Source organism: Zootoca vivipara, chromosome 16, assembly GCF_965207765.1.
Source record: "Zootoca vivipara chromosome 16, rZooViv2.hap1.1, whole genome shotgun sequence".
Taxonomy (NCBI): domain Eukaryota; kingdom Metazoa; phylum Chordata; class Lepidosauria; order Squamata; family Lacertidae; genus Zootoca; species Zootoca vivipara.
In genome coordinates this window covers 26858281-26877195 of record NC_142599.1, presented here as the reverse complement: position 1 = coordinate 26877195, position 18915 = coordinate 26858281, and the positions used below count along the sequence as shown (strand labels likewise).

Genomic DNA, 18915 nt, shown 5'->3' with positions numbered 1-18915 from the left:
GTATGGTTCCTTGCTTTCGGAAGGCCCTCCCTATGGAGACCCCCATCTCTTTATCCTTTAGACACAATGCAAACACATCCGTTTCCCCAGGGGTTAAAGAACTGCTCACGTAGGCATTCTTAAAATGCAAATCAGCTAGACTTCCCCATCCTATTTAAATATAGGTTTTTTTAAAAATGATTCCATTATTCTTATATTTAAAGTTGTACATTGATTTCTCTCTGGCCCTCTTGAGTTTTGCAAGACTCAGAGGAGCAACAGGGCCTGCTCCCAATGGAGAAAGAGCAAAGCGAGAAATTTCCACTGGTTTCTGAGCTTTCTCACACGCCAGGACAAATCAGGGGGGCCCTCTATCTGGCAGGCATATTCTAGGGGAGCTGGAAGCAGCCAGGGGCAAGGGCCGTGCTGCGGGGTGTAGAAAGAGGCTGCCTTGCAAGCCAAACTACTATTTGTAACCCCCTCGAGGAGCACAAAAGGAAATGTTGTCCCCTCCTCCTCATCCTCCTGGCACTGAGGCCTTCCACAGAACCCCCCCCCCCCCACCAAGCACAGACCGGACACTGAAGCTACTAGCACACTCGGGTTTTTAATTCACGTCTTTGAATGTCATGACGTCTCTCCCTGCTGAGTTGTTTCTAACGGTGGCGGGCGCTCTCACCGCTCCTTCGGAGACTACGACACCCTTCCTTAGGTCCATGGTTTTGGGAACAGTCCCGCCCCCCCTCGCCAGCTCTCTGGCCGCTTCACTTGAAGATCTTTCCCTGGTTGAAGGCTTTGCCGACGTGCTTGAACTCGCCCTCCCACAGGAAATACTCCTTCACCATCGTCTTGCACTCCTCGCTCTCCGGGTCCAGCTTCCGCCAAGTGTAGGATTCGTAATCCACCTGCCAGTCGGGACTCAGCTGAAGGAGACACGGAGGGAGCAGAGTCAGGATGGGCAGGGGGGGGGAGGGATCGAGAGAGAATTAAAGGGGCCGCCTCCCTCCCCGCTTCACCCGTTAACTGCAAGGGCAGCTCAGCCCCTGATGCTGAAGCCCAAAGTGGAAATCACCTTTAAATACAGTGGTACCTCTGGATACATACCTGATCCCTTCTGGGGTGCCGTTCTCGCCCCGAAAAGTACATATCCAGAGCAGCACTTCCACGCACACACGAAGCGCCGATAAGAGCGCTTCTGCGCATGCACGCGGCAGAACCCGAAAGTAAACACTTCCGGGTCCGCCGCGTACTTAAACTGAAAGTACGCAACCTGAAGCATACGTAACTAGAGGTATGACTGTATTTAAACACTGCCACTAAATCTTGTTAAGGCTGCTTCCACCAACCTGGTGCCCTCCAAGCTGTTTCTGGACTACAACTCCCATCAGCCCCAGCAAGTATGACCCATATGATGCGAGTTGCAGTCCAAACTATCAGGGCGGCACCAGGTTGGCAAAAGATAATTCTCCATTAGATCTGACCGCTGTGAACAGAAGTCAGTTTGCAATGGTATTCTGCTTTTCCTATGTATAATAAAAATGCTGCAGGGCCGTCACGCTGCAGTTTGCACTTCCACTGGCTTGTGGCCAGGCAAACTACAATGTGGCAAGAGGCGGTGGATGAGAGGCCCATGTCAGCTGTGGAGGGACAACCAGAGTTGGCTGTTGTTAAGGTGTGCATAGCCTCACACTTTTTCTTCCTTCCAGGTGTCGTTGGACTACAAGTCCCATCAGCCCCCAGCGAGCACAGGTTGGAAAAGGCTGTTGTAAAGTGTTCCTGGCGTGGCTGCCCACTTGCTCTATCGTGGCTCCTTGCTTGGGGGAAAGCAGCATAAATCTAGCCTAGGTGGGCCTGACTAAAGAGCCAATGAGGAGCCACCTGTTTGAGCTGCAGTGAGAATGGTGAATGGGGGCTTGAAAGTAGAAGGATTTTAACAGATTATTGGATAAGATCTGGATTTTATTGATTAGAAAGCAGTGACTGTAAGAGGACTAGGCTTTCTGAGTCTGAAGCATGGGAAGTCATTTTAAATTAGTATAATTTGGCAGAAGATTCGGGTTAATTGTTTAATTGATATTTGTATAATTTGAAAATGGATTAGATGTTTAAATTGGAAAATCTAATAAAAAAATTTATTAAAAAGAAGAAGAGAGAATGGTGAATGGCAACGCTGCGTTTCCCTGACCCTCCTGCGAGAGAAATAGCTGGGGAAGCCGCCAAGCTCAGCTCTCCCAAGAGGTCCGGTTCCTCACAGGTCTCCCTGAGGCGCAAACTCACCGGAAAGGCTAGCTCCTGCCCACGGAAGACCCAGATGCCAGAGATGCAGCTGGCGTTGTTGGTGCCAAAGAGGATGACAGAAGCAAAGGCGTTCTTGCGCAGCTTGTCTAGGCGCTGGAACATGCCTGCCAGGAAAGAAAAGGGGGAGCAAAGAGGTCACTTGACCGTCCGGCCCAGCTCAGAGGCCGCCAGCCCAGAAAGCAATGGAGGTGGCGACGACTGGGGTCACGGCAGGCTTACCTGTGATGAGGTTGCAGCTCATGAAGGTCTGAGCGAGCTCCTCGGGGAAGCGATACTCTGCATACCAGATGGACCAACCCTCCTTGTCGAAATGCTCCCAGAAGTGGGGTATTGCCACTGTCAGGGTGTCCTCGTTGGAGTACTTCCTCTTGAACTCGTCCATGACGAAGGGGCTGAAGGGAAGAGGATGGGAAAGGGCTGTAGGGAGCTGCTTTAAGTTGGGTCGGGCCAGGGCGCATCTGGCTAAGTATTGCCTGCACTGAGTGGCAGCCGCTCTCTAGGGCTTCAGATAAGGGCCCAGCAATACCTGGAGATGCTGGCGGGGAGTGACCCTGGGGGGGTCCTTCTGCATGCAGAGCACATGCTCTGGCACTGAGACACAGCCCTTCCCCGACGACGCCACTCAGCCTCTGTCGCAGAGTGAACCTACTGTTGCTTAATTAAAGCGATGCTTTTAAGGCTTACTTCGATACCACAACAGAAGGGGCCAAATGGAGTTTTAGGGGAGGGAATTCTACGTGTGTGTGTTGGCAGGGGACACCCAACTGGAAAAGCCCCATCTTTGGTCCTCTGACAACTTGATTTGCTTAACGACAAAGCAGCAGCAGAGTCTCTTGAGGCAGACCTCCAGGTCCAGGCAGGCCCACAGGCCTCCAAATAAACCCCATCCCAAAGCATTTAGCACTTCTTAAACGTTAGCACCAGCACTCTGAAATGAGCCTGGAGATAAAGGAGCTAATTGATGCAAAATGAAGTTTAAATCCCAATAAGCAGCCTGGCAGGGGAATTAAAAGCACCAGTCTCTAAAGGAAACTGTGCGTAGAGAGAACAGTAGTCAATCCATCATTCTGCACAAGAAGAATAGAGGGAGGGGCACAGGTGAGCAGCTGCTGTAGGAAAGACGATTGTCCTAAAATGGGAGGCCAGAAGGCATGGCTGCCGCCCTTGTTCAATAGACATTGCCACGGCTTTTCCCAGAAAGTCATCCACTTCTGTGTGTTCATCATGGGTTCGGGTCTCTTAGCCAAACAGGCAGAAATTCTGTAGAAGCCCACTGGGCGGCTGGGCCCCCAAATATGCCGATCCCAAACCGCAGCCCACCCACATCCAAGTTCACACTCACTGCAGAAGGGAAAAGCCAGCTGAAAATCTAGAAAAACCTGTTTTCGGGGAGAAGGCAGGGATCGTGTGGATAAAGAAAAAAAAAAAACCCTACCAAAACTCAAGTGGTATTATGACCCATCTGCCTTCAGAATGAACGCTATTACGCCTGATACAGAACACATGGGGGAGGTGAGGTTTTTCCCCAAAAAAACAAGTCAGCTACTGTTTAAGAGTATATTGGCTCAGAGGATGGCTTGTGTTGGTTAACAGCTGCAGTGTTGCAACAAGGCCAGTATTAGCGGTATGATTCCTCTTGTAGAAACACACCATGCTCTGAATACAGCTTGGCAGGGGAACATGTTTTACAGGGGGGGGGGAGAGTTGGCTGTCCCACCCACCCCCAAGACTGGGCAGACCTCCTCTGCCAGATGCTTGAGGGTGAACAACATACATTTGAACATAGTAGGCAGCCTTACACGGTCAAGACAATCTAGCACAGTAGCGTCTACACTGACTGGCAGCAGCTCTCCAGGATTTCAGCCAGGAAGCCTCTCCCAATCCTATCTGGAGGTGCTAGATATTGAAGCTGGGACCTTCTGCACTCAAGGCAGGTGCTCTGCTGCTACTGAGCTACGGCCCCTTCCCACCTTCCGGGGCCAAGCCAAACCCAGTTTTCTAACCCCAACTTGTTTTGCTCTTTCACGCATTAAAGTTTTGAAACTTTCCCTTTACACTCTGCTGCCAGAGCTCTTCGGCCTCCCAGCCATTCCAAGAGCTGCAGCCAACAGGGGTGTTGCAGCCCCAAACATCTGGAGGGCACAGGTTGGCGAACCACCCAAGAAGCAAGGCTCCTTGCCGCTGCCCAGTGTTTCTTCCTCCCAAGCAGGGAATGTGGGCTTGGCCTGGCTGGGGAAAAGCACAAAAGCAGCCCTAGCACGTGGCAGGGCATGGGATGTGGGACAGCCAAAGCACAGCTATGGGCTGCCCCCTAGTGGGTGAACCAGTGGAGGGCGCCCATGTGATTTTAAGCAAGTGTGCAAGTTAAGCTTGTAATTTTAGGGGGCAGGCTATTTTCTTACAGCTGCTGTTAAGCCACTATTAAGCAACTGGGAATCAGAAGCACTTGCTGTAGGACGATTTACTTTCTGCCCACGTCTGGACTCCTAAGTGTCTAACAAGGGCAGCTAGAGAAACAAGGGAAGCTTGGGGGAGTGGGGAGGCCAGAAGAAGATTCTGCCCTGGGTTGATCCTGTGCAAAGTTCTGAGCATATGCGTGCCCTCCAGTTCCACTGGTTTTGCACCTGAAATGCAGCAGGCATATATAGTGCAGCGGTAAGCCCATTTCAGTAATTTTTCTCCCTGAATAAGTAGATCTCCTAAGTTGTCTATCTGGAAAGGAGAGAAAGGAATAAACTGCCTGTCACACTAGATTTATCTGTTGCATTTACTGATTTCAGGCAGAACTTGAGCTGCTGTGCTTGGCCAAGCCCCACATGCAAAGGAGAGAAGCAAGTCCGTTTGCCAAGCCCTACAGCACTTTGCCCTTCTTCACAAGGTCCACTGTGTAGACCACCTGAAAATATTGCTGGCCATGATCCTTCCCACAGAACCATCTACTATTAACTCAAGAGCCTGCTGCAGCTGAACTATCCTTTCCCTAGGCCAACAATTGTCCTGTGGAAAGGATCCTGCCTGTTTTGGTGCTGACCCATGACACGGCCTTTCCAGTGGTGGCTCCCCGGTTGTGAAATGCCCTTCCCTAGTCAGGTGCGCCTGTCTCCATCATTATTAACTTTCAGGAGGAATTTTAAAACATTCCTGTTTACCCAGGCAATTAGAGGCTGAAGAAAACAGATCCTGGCAACCTCAAGATCATTGGATGGATGGAAGAATGTTTTAACCAACGTTGTTAGATGTTTCTAATTTCAATTGTTTTTAGGAGATTTTAACATTTAAAATGTTTTCTGTACTTTTCAATGTATAAGATGCCCCCATTTTTAAAACGCCCCCTATTTTTGCCCAGAGTTGTTGAGCTTTTTGGGGGGAGGATTGCCCATAACTATTGAGCTTTTCGGCGGAGAGGTGGCACAAAGTTGTTGAGCTTTTTCCAGAGATTGACCAAAATTGCTCACCCGTCTGCCCGACGCTGACACTCGCACCTATCACGAAAGCCGCAAATTGCCCGCCTTATTGCCGCAGTGGCAACCCATCATCCCCACCCCTTGCCGCAGCTACCAATTACATGCCCAATACGCGCTGATGATCTCCGGCTCATGGCAACAAACAATCCCACATCCCAACCTATGCGCTATCCGTGTATAACATGACCCCAATTTTGGGAAGTCATTTCTTAAGAAAAAACCCTCATCTTAAACACAGAAAAGTATGGCGAACTGTGCTCCAAGGACACTGAATTCTCTGCATTAAATGCCCCCAAACAAGGCTGCAAATCGTGGTGATTCCCAGTAGCTTCAGGAGGGACTAGCAGGGGTAGGCAACGTGGTGCCCTAATGTTGTCGGCCACAATTCCCATGAGCCTCAGCCAAAATGGCCCATGATCAAAGGATGGTGAGAGTTGTAGTCCAAAGCATCTAAAGGGCACCATGGTGGCCACCCCTTGGATTAGAATTTAGATGATTCATGGAGGAGGAGGAGGAGGAGGAAAGTTAATTGTAGCCATGGGGTGTCCATTTTTAGAGGCAGACACACCTCTGGCCATCAGCAGGCCTGCCTGTGGATGTGGCTGACAGCCAATGGGGGAAAGGGATGCTTAAATAGAAAAGCCTTCTGCATTGATCCAGCAGGGATCCTCCGTGTTCTGTTATATTCTGTTGGAAGCTGCCCAGAGTGGCTGGGTACAAGTAATAAACTATGACAACAGCAACAACGACAACAACAACAACAACAGGTTAGTCCAGAGGACAAGCCAGACCAATCTGAATACCTTCAAGAACCTCGCCATGTGGATTGGCTTTTAACAAACCCGAACAGGTTTTAGCAGGTAAGGAAAAGCCGGACCCCCCCCCCCAAATGTGCTCTTTAGGTAAGGATTTGCCCTCCTGCAAACGGGCAGCTTTAAGGATCCCAGGATCGGAGGACAGGCATTATAAGGGACGTGGTTCGCACCCACAGCCTTTGAAACAGAAGGGAAGCAGGCAGCAAGCTACACACTCCCCTTTGGGTTGGAACGCAGAGTTGGGGGGGGGGCTTTGCCTGCACACTTCTACCAGGGTTCTGGGGGACGGCTTGCATGCATAGAACCGGGCCCTCACCACCTGGGAGGCAGCAGGGGGGTCATTCAGGAAAGGGCACCTCAACCTTCCCCAACAGAGAACCTTCCCTATCCCATCTCACTCCAAGCAAGCTGTGCACAGGGAGCCTGTAAGGGCTGCACACCCTGGAATGCTGCCCGACACTCCCTGCAAGTAAGTGGATTCTGAACAGAAGGCCTATGCCAATGGCAGCCAGCCCTGAATGTCTTCTGACACCACCCATAAAACAAGGGTCAGTCATCGGACTTAGGAACAGTCCAGGGAAAAAAGCTTGGCTGGAACACAGAAGCCTTTTTTTTAAAAAAAGAAGAAAACTTCTAGACCTTATTTCAGAGGCAGAACCACTTGAACAATGCAGAGGAAAATTTGAGGAGCCTCCAAAATAGCAGAATAAAACATTGTCGTTGGGAGAAGGGAGACCTAGTGCCTTGCGCAACTCTGGGACTTCCCCATTATCACAAGTTGGGATTTTCTGGTTGTTTATTTAAGGAGGAAGGGACTCAGAACTGATTTGCTAAGCTGCCCCCAAGCTTGTACAACGCCCGCCCCGCCCCCGCCAATTCTCTGGCACCAGGGCTGGACGATATATCGATATAGCATGCAAAAATGGTTTGAAGTACACATCATGAGAATTGTTTCATAATATTTCAGCTGGCAAAATATCACAAATCACAATGTGTGTAAGGGCTAGACAATATCTGGTTTTCAACATCTTGATAACTCACCAGCTATACGTTGCAATGCTATCACCAACTAAACCAACTAAACCTCTCAATATCACCTGCTAAACATTGCAATAGGAGTCTAAAACAGTTAAATGACAATATTATCAATCATTACACACTTGCAAGCCAAAATGCATCCCAACAGGACTTTTGGTTTTGCTGGCAGTCTGGCAATCCCAAATTATTTGTACTCACTATGACTCGTCACCATCCATTGGATTGTCCTGAATACCACCATTTGGTAGTCAAGCCCCAAACCAAAGTCTCATATGGATGCATTTTGGCTTGCCTGCTGCTGAAAGTGACCATGAGATGATTGATAATACCATCGTTTTATCAGTTTTAGTGCGGGTGGCGCTGTGAGTTAAACCACTGAGCCTAGGGCTTGCCGATCAGAAGGTCGACGGTTCGAATCCCCACGACGGGGTGAGCTCCCGTTGCTCGGTCCCAGCTCCTGCCAACCTAGCAGTTCGAAAGCACGTCAAAGTGCAAGTAGATAAATAGGTACCGCTCTGGCGGGAAGGTAAACGGCGTTTCCGTATGCTGCTCTGGTTCGCCAGAAGCAGCTTTGTCATGCTGGCCACATGACCTGGAAGCTGTACACTGGCACCCTCAGCCAGTAAAGTGAGATGAGCGCCGCAATCCCAGAGTCGGTCACGACTGGAGCTAATGGTCAGGGGTCCCTTTACCTTTAGACCCTTAAGTAGTAGCAGTTGCCAGGACACTGTCCTGTTCGCCTCTGCATAGTTCCTTCCTTATTTCAGATATTGTGATATATTGATATATTACAATGTTTAGCAGTCATCGCCCAGCCCTATCTGGTACCTGGACTTTTTCCAGCTATCCAGAAACTGAGGATTGTCCCACGGCTTTCCCAATCCATCACCGCCATCAAGAGCAGGGCCTCACCTTTTGGGGAGGTGAGCAAAGGGGTCTTTGGATTTGGGCTCGGAGGCCAAGGCCTCGTCGCACTCGTCCATCTCCTCCTCAGGCTCTGGCTTCTTCTCCTCTTTCTTCTCTGACTTCTTGTCTTCCTTGGGCTGCTTCTCCTTCTTGGGCACCTCTTTCTTGGGCTGGTTCTCAGCAAACTTCTTGGCTGCACAGAGAGGGAATGAGGAGGAAAATGGTGTGTGGGGTGGGGGCACTGTCAGAGGCTGACCCCAGCCAATCATCTGGGATTATGGGAAATGCAGTCCCAACATTTGGAGAGCCACAGGTTGGCCACACCCAAGCCAAGTTACTTACTTCAAGAAGGGGCTACTGCATTGAGCTCAGTGTGGGGCTTCCCGCACACTCGATATGGAAAAGCTGCAGCTGGAATGCAGTAGCATGACTGCTGACAGGGGTGAGACCCTGTCTGCATGCACTTGGGTTCAAGAGACCTGCACTCATTGCCAATATGTTATTGGGCCAAGTTCAAGGTGTTACTATTAGTACATGAAGCCCTGAACAACTTGGGGCCCGTTTACCTGCCCACTCAGCCACCTGGATCTGCAAAACTGACACTGTCACAGGGGACACATAGTGCCCATTTTGCACCCACAATTTGGAACTCCCTGCCTATTAACACCAGTCAGGCTTCTTTGCTGTACTTTTTTTGGAAAACAGTTAAATGCAGTTGTACCTTGGAAGTCTTGGCTCCCGAACAAATTGGCTCCCGAACGATCAAAACCCCGGAAGTGAGTGTTCTGGTTTCCGAACGTTCTTTAAACCCTTCCCCTGTCCGGTGGGGCTTCCACACCTTCCGATTGGCTGCAGGTCTGGTTTCCGAACGTTTTGGAAGTCAGACTTCCTGAATGGATTCCGTTCAACTTCCAAGGTACAGTCATACCTTGACATCCAAACGACTCGACTTCCGAAGGTTTCGACTTCCAAAGTTGACAATCCTGGAAGTCTTTTCGCCGGCGCGCGTGCCCTGCGCCTGCACACAATGGGCGCTTCGACAACCGAAGACTTCAACTTACGAAGATGGCCGCAGAACGGATTGTCTTCGGAAGTCGAGGTACCACTGTACGACTGTATATTTTTGCTTAGGCAAACCTGCCCAGATACTTAGGTATCTGGTTTTTCACACTTACGGTTGATTTTAATTTTCAAATGCTTTAAATAGCTGTCTCTGTATATATTGATAAATTTATTGCTTTATTATTTTCATGAACTGCTCTTTTTTGGGGGCGGGGGGTTCCTTAGCCATCAAGTGTTATACAAATTTTATTTGGGGGGGGGGGGAATGAGCTAGCACAGTGGTACGTACAAATGGGCAACTCTGTTTTTAATTCCAAGCAATTTCTTTGGGGAGGCCGGTCATAAATTTGTGGCTGCCAAGTCAAACACCACCAAGTTTTTCAAAAAGCACCTTCTAGTTTTCTACTCTGCTCAAGACTTATATTAATCTATTTCAGCAAGCAGATTTCATTAATTCCTAAGGCCGCAGAGGTGCCAAGTCAGCAGATCTCAAAAAGCATAAGGATGGAAGGTGGATTAATGGTTTAAGAAGCCAAGCTGGGTTGATTCGCCTAAGATCAGGTAGCTGAATCTGCAGGTAACACCGGTGGGCTTTTTAAGAACAGAGTCACTTGTGATTAAGCATATGCTGCTGCCAGCAGAGGAACACAGTAAGGCAGACCATGCCCTTGGGAGCAGAGTAAAGAGGGTCTTAGTTTCTGAACCATCCCACTTTCCAGAAGAAGGACAATACAGGGCACCAGTTCTCACAGAGCACATTTCTTTATACAGTATTCATAAATCACCACTTTTTAGCAAGGACAATTCACAAACTATTTAAGGGCATTTTTTCAAACAAAATATGAATTTAAGTACAGTAGAGGCCTCTGGTTCCCTTACCATCAAACTGTGCCATCTTCTCGCACAGCTTCACCTCTCCCAAGACAGCCTTGAACTGAGGCTGGTTTATGCAGGTCACAAACCAGCGGTTGACGTTTTCGTACGGCTGGCGGAAGGACGGCTCCAAAACCTGAAGACAGCAAGGGGAAACGAGACTGAGTGGCACATGCTCATCCCCCCCCCCCCCCGGTTTGGTCTGGGCTAAGCAGGCTTCACATGGCAACAAGGAGGATCAGAGATCACCCAGCCCAACCCTGTGTTCAATGAAGGATGCAACTACAGGATCTCTTACTTGTGGCCTCAGCCTTAGCTTAAACACCTCCAATGGAGAGCCCCCCGAGGCACTCTGTCCCACTGCTGCAGCTTTTCCCAGCCTGCAGGTGACATCTGCTTCCCTGTTTCCACCAATCTGTTCCAGTTCTGCCCTCTGGAGCAACAGGGAGCAAGCCTGCTCCATCTTACTTCAGTGTGAGACAGTTCTTCAGCTAACTGAAGACGGCTATCATGTCTCCCCTTCATTTCCATCAGTCTAAAGGAGGTTAGAAGCTTTCACTTTTAAACCAGGGTGGATAAAAATCAATGTTTTATTAAAATAAAAAAAATGGATTTTTAAAATTTAAATTGGATTTTTAGAACAAAATGCTTTTGAAGGAAAAATCTTTCTAAAGATAGTTTTCTGTTTAAGTTACATTATAGTCCAACGGCTATTCATTAGGAAATAAGGATTTGTTTTTAAGTTTTTCATATGTGCTAAAACTCAGTTTTTTAAAAAAATATTGCTTAACCACATCAATTAACTTCAATGTGCGAGAGATGCTGCCCGTGTGGATCTGGGGAAGTGGAAACTATTGGCCACATACTCCTGCGATGCAGCTACTACGAGGAGGTGCGAGGCGAGCTCATCCACACGACGCTTGCTGAGCTTCCTGGATACTCAGAGAATTTCTTTTTCTTTCTTTTTTTTTAATAAACTTTATTGAGATTAAAATACACAAGCACACAGAAAAGATACCAAATGAAAAACACACATTAAAAATACAAAGAAAATAGAAGAAAGAAAAAAACAGAAAAAAAACGAGAACACAAACAAATACATATATAAATACAAAAAAAGAGCCTAACGATGTCTAAATAACAATAAATCGTAATTCAAATACAAATTAGAATTAAATCATATCATAACAAAAATTATAACGTAACGTAAAACGTAACACGAAATTAATATCAAAACTTAAATCTAAAATAGAATCAAAATCTATATTCTGATGTGTAATTTGAATGTAAATTAGCCCATATATCAATACCTGTATCTTCTTGTAATGCTTATGATACTTATATTCCATAAATTCCTATGTACACACAATATTCATACATAATCCCCCTTCACCTACTAACCGACTTCCGCTTGTCCTCTTCCCGGGTTAATAGCTTAATATTTATTGCATTGTTTCTTTTGTTTTTTTTGAATTCACTCTTTGCGAGGTGTTAAAAGCAAATCCAAGTTTTTATCATGGGGCACTGTTTTTTAAGATATTCTCCAAATTTCCTCCAATTTTTCGCCGATTTTTCCCAGCTCCCTCCCCTTATTACATTTGTTAGTCTATCCAATTCTATATACCCTAATAACTCTATATACCTAGAGTGGCTTCTTTCAGATGCTAACTCTAATGTGACAGCAAAGGTAGCCAAGTTCTGTGCTAGAGCCATAAAATTCCGAGCCGACCTAGTTAGTAGTGCCCAAAAATTTCAGGACAGAGCCAAAGATGATCCATTGCTACCATTTGCTGTATCCTCCCAAGTAGTGATACCTTCTTTTATCTAATAATTTTTATAATGGTTAAAGTGGTTTATATTTATTGCTTATATTTTAGATTGTATTTTGGATTGTTTTATGTATGCTGGTCAAGAACCGTAACGATAAACTAACTAACTTGGATGCATATGCTATGATGTTATTGTTTTAAATAAATTATTTAAATTGTCATTAAGGAAATGATTATTTTTCTCCTTCCAATAAAGTACAGCAGAAATGTTGAAATATAAACAGTTAACTTATTAAACCGCACAATAATTTCATAATTACCTGCCTATGTATTTCTAATAGTATAACCAAATCAGTAATTTTTGCTATAACTGTAAAACTACCCTGAAAATTTATTATTCCAATAATGAAACCTTCATCTGGTTATAAATATTAAGATTATACCAGCAAGAATGAGTCTTTCTGTAAAAAAAAAAAGAGAGAGATTTATATTAAGTCTTACTGACTAGTGATTTAATGAAATCCACTCTGTTTTATACTAACCAATTGCCCACTGCAGCCAACCTTGGGGGATTTGGCAGTCTGAGCCATGGTTTGGTTCAACTCAATCATGGTCAAACCACTGGTTGTGATCCCAACTTGTTTGAACAAACCATTGTTCTGGATAAAACAGGGACTTCTTGACAGTTTAAATCTGGAAGTGAAAGCCCTCCCCTCGTGGTCATGCCAGAGAAAAGGGATGGTGGCAGAGAACTTGAGCCTCCCCACACCTAACAGAAGTAGGATTATGAAGGGAAATGTTTTACATATTGCATAAGGCTCTTCAAGCAACTCTGGAGCATAATCTGGGTTTTTCTTCTCTTGACATTTGAGTTCCATCACAGCAGACCCAACAGCCTGCTCCTTCCATGTTTTTCTACTCTTTTCTATCCAAACTGCCTCGTTCTTATCTTCTATCTTAACAGCCTCGTTCAATGCAAGCAACCTGCCAAATGGCGAGGATAGGACACTTCACCCCCCCGCAATCAGGTCTCGACCCGCCTCCAGCTCTGCACCGCTTCTTCCATGGTTACCCCTGGTTCAGAAGAAGTGCTGGTTCCAACCTTGCCGCCAGAGGACTCCTAGCCTTGGGCAAGTTTTGCCCCAGAGGGCAGAACTGCTAATCTGGCCCTCACAAACTTCAATGTGGAGTTGCAACTGGCCAGAGAAGTGGAATCGTGCTGCCTACCTACTAGGAGCAAATAGCACATAGGTTTACCGTGCTAGGAAATATGCTTACCACCATGCCCAGAGCATACCCTCCAACTCCTGGTAAGAAAAATCCAGGATCAGCAGCGGCGCAGCACCGGAAGTCGCTTCTATGCATATCTGGACATGCATGTCAGACATGCGTAGAAGTGACTTCCGGTGCCGCTCTGCCCAATTTTCGGTGCCCAGACACAGAGAGAGTGGCACCCAAAATCGGTTCTGCACATGTCCAGTCATGCGCAGAAGGACCCTCCCTAGCAGGTAGGAAATCTGGGGGATTTACGGGATTTTTCTCTACTCGGGATAACAGAGGGAAACGGGTTTAAATACGGGGGTTTCCCGCAAAAAACGGGAGATTCGGCAGCTATGGCCCAGAGGCTTCTGTCCCGTGCTCCTCAGCCAGCTCTCAGGAACTCACCTGCTTATAAAGCCAGAGAAGTGTGCAGACAATCGTGATGTCAGCCAGTGTGATGCATTCCCCCACCAGGAATGTCCTGGTCTTCAAATGGGCATCAAGGAGGGCCAGAATCCGCTTCACTTCCTCCTTGGCATACTCTGTAGCCTGGAGGGAGAGGGGGGATGCACAATTTAGAAAGAAATCCTGAAGGGACAGCAGAATCTGCAGCAGCCAAAACAACCCTGAATAAAAGACTGAGTTAATGCACTCAGAAGACAGCAAAAAGGATAAAAAACCCCAGGCAAATAAGACAGCCACCCCCGCTATACAAAAATCCACTGCAAAGTGCTTTTAACATGAATCAATTAAATATGCAACTTTGAAATAAGATGGGGAGTCAATATTCTATTTTTAAGTGCCTGTCCCGTCCCCTTCCAGCTGTACATGAACAAGGAACACCTGCCTAGTGTTCAAGGACATGCATAGCACATGTAAGACCCCCAAGTTCAATCCACAGCATCTCCAGTTTAAAAGACCTCTCAAGCGGAAGAGTCTAACTTGCTACTATGTACGACAGCTAAATGGGGCCTCTGGATTCAGGGGCAGTTTACCACCAATGAGTACCAGTTGCCAAAGGGAGGAGAAACAGCAGCAGGCTACTTGTGGGATTCAAAGAAGCCACCTGGCCTGCAGAACGTGCTGTGGCTCGATCAGGGCTAGCTAGAGAAATGGGTATGTCAACAGGGCCTGATGAGACACGGCCAACCTTCTGTGGCCCATGTTGATGGATAGGTGGGGCATCCTGCCTGCCAATCACATGACAGCGCAAACTGAGGTTGCAAAACAAGAATTGAGGGTGCAGTCTAAGTGGGCTGCTATTTCTCTCTGCAGTCAGAATTCAGCATTTTCTCTCCCCAATGTAATACTTTTTCTTGTCACATCTGACACTTCCTTTGCAGCTGTGGCTTCAACTTTTTTGTTGTCTGACATAATATGACACCTGCCACAGGAAACGTAGGCGTGGTCCAGGAGAACTACCCTTATAGCTGGGAAATAATTGGCCAGAAACCTCCCAGAACTAGAGCAAGGGGAACCTGCAGGGGCCCTTGCTGTTGGGATGTCAGTTTCCAGAAGCCCCAGCAGCCAGGGATGATGGGAGTTGTAGTCCAGCAAAACCTGCAAGGCCAGAGCCTCCCCAACCCTGCACCAGGTGAACCAACGGTCTGACTCTGCATAGGCAGCTTCAGCTACGTCCGGCACTCACCTGTTTGTTGTAATGCATGATGCCCAGCGTGGGGAAGACCCACGTGCTGGCAGGAGGGACAATGTCGCTGTCCGCGAAGCTCACCCACTGGATGATCTGGGCAGCTGCCTCCTTGGTGGGTCCTCGCAGCTCCTCGTTACTGACTAGAGGAGGAAAGCAACTGTTACTGCAAGGGCAAAGACCCATCTCCCCACCCCACGGCTACCTCTATCTTATCCATCAGACTCTTGTTCTGCCTTTCTGTGCATTTCCCCCCAAGGCAAAGACTACTAAAGCCACCAACTGTGATAAAAAAAATGAAATTATAATAGCCAGGATAAAATAAATTAGAAACAAAACAACCAGAGGAGTTTTAAACTCAGCTTTCAAAAGTCAAACAAAAGATGTTGACCTGTCTGCAAAAGAATGGCCTGGGGGAAGGAGGGTAAGAGAGGGTCACATGGGTCTCTCAAGGACAGCCTCTAGGCTGCTATGTTCAGAATCTCATCTGTAGTTCTTAAGAAAGCAGGTGAGGCATTTGGAAGAGTGAGCAAGTGCAAAACTCAGGACAGTGAGGGAAGGTGGCATAGCAAGAACTGGCATTTGCCCCAGGCCACCCACAGTTCCCTTGCACCTGCCGCTAGCAGTCAACCAACCTCAAACCTTCTGCCTTGCACAGGGGCCCCCAACCAAGGAATTCTTTGTTCAATGCCCACAAACCCTGCTCCCACTTTTTGTTAAGTTATCAGAAGCAGACAGAGGTGCCTGGGGTTACCGTAGTGTGCAATGGCATTGCTCTCAAACACGCAGAATCCATCGTCCCCTTCAAAGGCTGGAACCTATGGAAGAAAAACAGCCTCTCTCAAGCCCCTGGTTGGTCAAATGCAAAGGTCCCATTTGAAGCACCCACAATGCTAGGAAGCCAGCTAGTGCCCCCCTGCCAAGTCCAACTCAACCCCACTCTTGGGTGCTTGTAAAATACGCATAAAATTATAGCTTGAAATGTGACATCACTACTGTATGTAGAAATTAACGCACAGCGCTCCAAAAGTGGTGCAAAGGCAATACCATACCCAGATTGCACAAATGGCCCTCTGTTTATAACCAGAAGTCAGGAGGTGGGGCTACCTTGCTGCAGGTACGAGGCTGAATACTTCCCTATTACAAAAACACAACTCCCTGCAAATAAGAAAACTAGCATGTCAGGGAGAGTTCAGCCCAACCTTTTCAACATGCAGAGTTTCTCTCCCCCCCCCCCCGGCGCAACTTTCAGGCTTGTGACCCTCCTCATCCAGAACAGAGTGGCAACTCATGAGGACTGTGCCAAACATACATTTGGGTGTGACAACATGCTCTACATGACTATATAAACACTTCAGTAAATATATTTATATAAATGCTACTCTGCCTCATACAGTCATACCTCGGTTTAAGTACGCCTCGGTTTGAGTACTTTCAGTTTAAGTACTCCGTGGACCCGTCTGGAACGGATTAATCCACTTTCCATTACTTTCAATGGAAAGTTCGCTTCAGGTTAAGTACACTTCAGGTTAAGTACAGACTTCCAGAACCAATTGCGTACTTAAACCGAGGTACCACTGTATTTAAACACTAGCCTAGTTGCTTATGTAAGGAGAAATTCCCTGCAGGCCAACTGAGCAGGAGGGATGGAGGGAGCAATGAACTTCCTCTGCACCCAACATCCCTCTCCTGCCTGCCCACAGGACACAGTTTGTTTCTCAGGCTCACAGTAACACATAGTAACTTTTGCCAACTTATTTACAGGATCTACATATAGTGGACCCTCTGGATATGAATTTAATTCGTTCTGGGGGTCCGTGTGCACCCCGAAAAATATGCATCCAGAGCTGCTTCTGTGCACGCGCAAGTGGCGAAACGCAGAAAAATACTTCTGGGTTTGCTGCTTTCAAAACCCAAAGTTTAAATTAGTGAAGAGTAATGTAACCCAAGGGTCTACTGTATTAAGAACATAACAAAGAGCCTGCTGGGCCCGTCTGGTCCAGCATCCTGTTCTTGCAATGGCCAACCAGATGCCTCTTACGGAAAGCCCACAAACAGCTCCTGAGCGCAAGAGCCCTCTCCCCTTCAGTGGTTTCCTGCAACTGGCATTCAGCAGCATTGCTGTCTCTGACTGTGGAGACAGTTCTGATATAGGGAGCTGATCAGATAAAAAAGCAGTCATGTTCCAAAGCCAAAAACGACATGTTCAAGACAGACATCTAAGCAAATGGGTAGAGCAGGAAAAGTTAGCTCACTGCAGTGTTACTAAATGGTGACGCTTTTACCAGGCATATATAGAAAACCTTTGCCACTATTCAGTCACCTCCTGGCAAACTGGGAACAGCCAAGGTGACCCCAGCAGGCTCATAGGCAGCTCCCCCCTTTCACAAGACTCCCAGCAGGGAGAGGCAGCCAGTCACTCACCTTCCCAGCTGGGAATTTCTTCAGGAACTCTGAGGTCTTGTTGGTCTGCCCAAAGTGGAACTGTGGTGGGGTGGAGAGGACCTTGATCTTGGCGCCACTGTACTGGGCAGCTATGAGGGCTTTGAATGCCCGCCAGTTCTCGGGGTAGGTGTAAAGAGTCTGCAAGAGAAAGGATCAGAGTGAGACACAATGCAGAAAAGAGCTTTGATATGCAAGAGAGGATTCCTAGCATAGAATACCAGCTCTTTCTCTCTGGAAAAAAAACCCCCCAATATATTTTCAAATGGTGCTATTTTAGAACCAGAGATTGAATGGCTGACAGTTGACTGTACAAGATCTTACAGTTGTGGTATCCTACACTGCCATCGTACCTCATCACTTCCTGCCTTGAGTCGCTGCAACTCTGACACTGCAGTACTGTAGGATATCTTGAGCTTACCACACCCACGGCATAATGCTATCTCATCACTATGAACTAGAAACCACAGCAGCCTTCTGTTCTTTTATGCACCCTCCCCACTGCCCATATAAACTACTTCCTAACACACAAACTCCTCCACAGAGCCACACCACCAATGAGCAGCCTCCAGGGTCTCCAAAAGGTTGCATTGCAGCCTGCTTCTCCATCAGCCTAGTCTCCCCCTCACAAAAACCCCATTCCAACTATACAGGAAGCAGCCTTATAAAGTCAAGTCACTGCTCTAACTCCGCTACACTGACTGGCAGCTAATCCCCAGGATCTTATCCAGGGGTCTTTCCCAGCCATACCTGAAGGTGCCGAGGATTGAACCTGCAACCTTTTGTATGCAAAGATGCTCTACCCCTGAACCACGCCCCTTAACGCAGCGCCAAGCAGGCTACCCACCTTCTCCTGTATCCCGCTCTGCACTCAAGACTTCCGACCCACAAGCCCCCACTCCCATTTCACAAGCCATTTCCCACCGCTCCCCCGGAGTGCAACAAGCCAATCAGGCCCACCTCTCCTCTGACACTCCTATTCAAGGCCTCAGACCAGATCTAGATTTAATCCAGCTTTCTTTTCCCACCAGCAGCCAGCCAGAAGCAACAGTCTCCCTTCTTCAGCATAGACTGCTGCTAAACATGGGAGATTTCACTGCCCCATCATGGCTAAGAATCACTGAGCTATCGCTCTTTGGGTTGTCTAAGAGTCCCACTAGTTTACATTTCTCAGCAGCCACCAGGGATGATCCCAGGAAATGCCAGGAAACCAATAGTCCCCATCCTACTTGTTCGCTCTCCAAATCACCGGATATTCTGCAGTAGACTGCCCCTACACACAGAGGATCAATGGCACGCAGAACACGCCCCCACCATGATTCCAGCACACATTAAGTCCCTTTAATACTCCTCCACCCCAT

General features: G+C 47.6%; 1 protein-coding gene across 1 annotated transcript in view; it reads right to left on the bottom strand.

Annotated features, from left to right (window-relative positions):
* Positions 1–567: 567 nt before the first annotated feature.
* The window catches only part of EEF1G (eukaryotic translation elongation factor 1 gamma), an 18986-nt gene continuing 638 nt past the window's right edge, over positions 568–18915 (bottom strand). The window contains exons 2-10 of the mRNA XM_035098412.3: positions 17537–17695; positions 15867–15930; positions 15113–15255; positions 13870–14013; positions 10442–10571; positions 8507–8693; positions 2497–2669; positions 2257–2381; positions 568–902 (exon numbers count right to left, since the gene is read on the bottom strand). Coding sequence (XP_034954303.1) covers positions 744–902; positions 2257–2381; positions 2497–2669; positions 8507–8693; positions 10442–10571; positions 13870–14013; positions 15113–15255; positions 15867–15930; positions 17537–17695 — 1284 coding nt within the window. The 3' untranslated portion in view covers positions 568–743. The remainder of the gene's footprint in view (positions 903–2256; positions 2382–2496; positions 2670–8506; positions 8694–10441; positions 10572–13869; positions 14014–15112; positions 15256–15866; positions 15931–17536; positions 17696–18915) is intronic.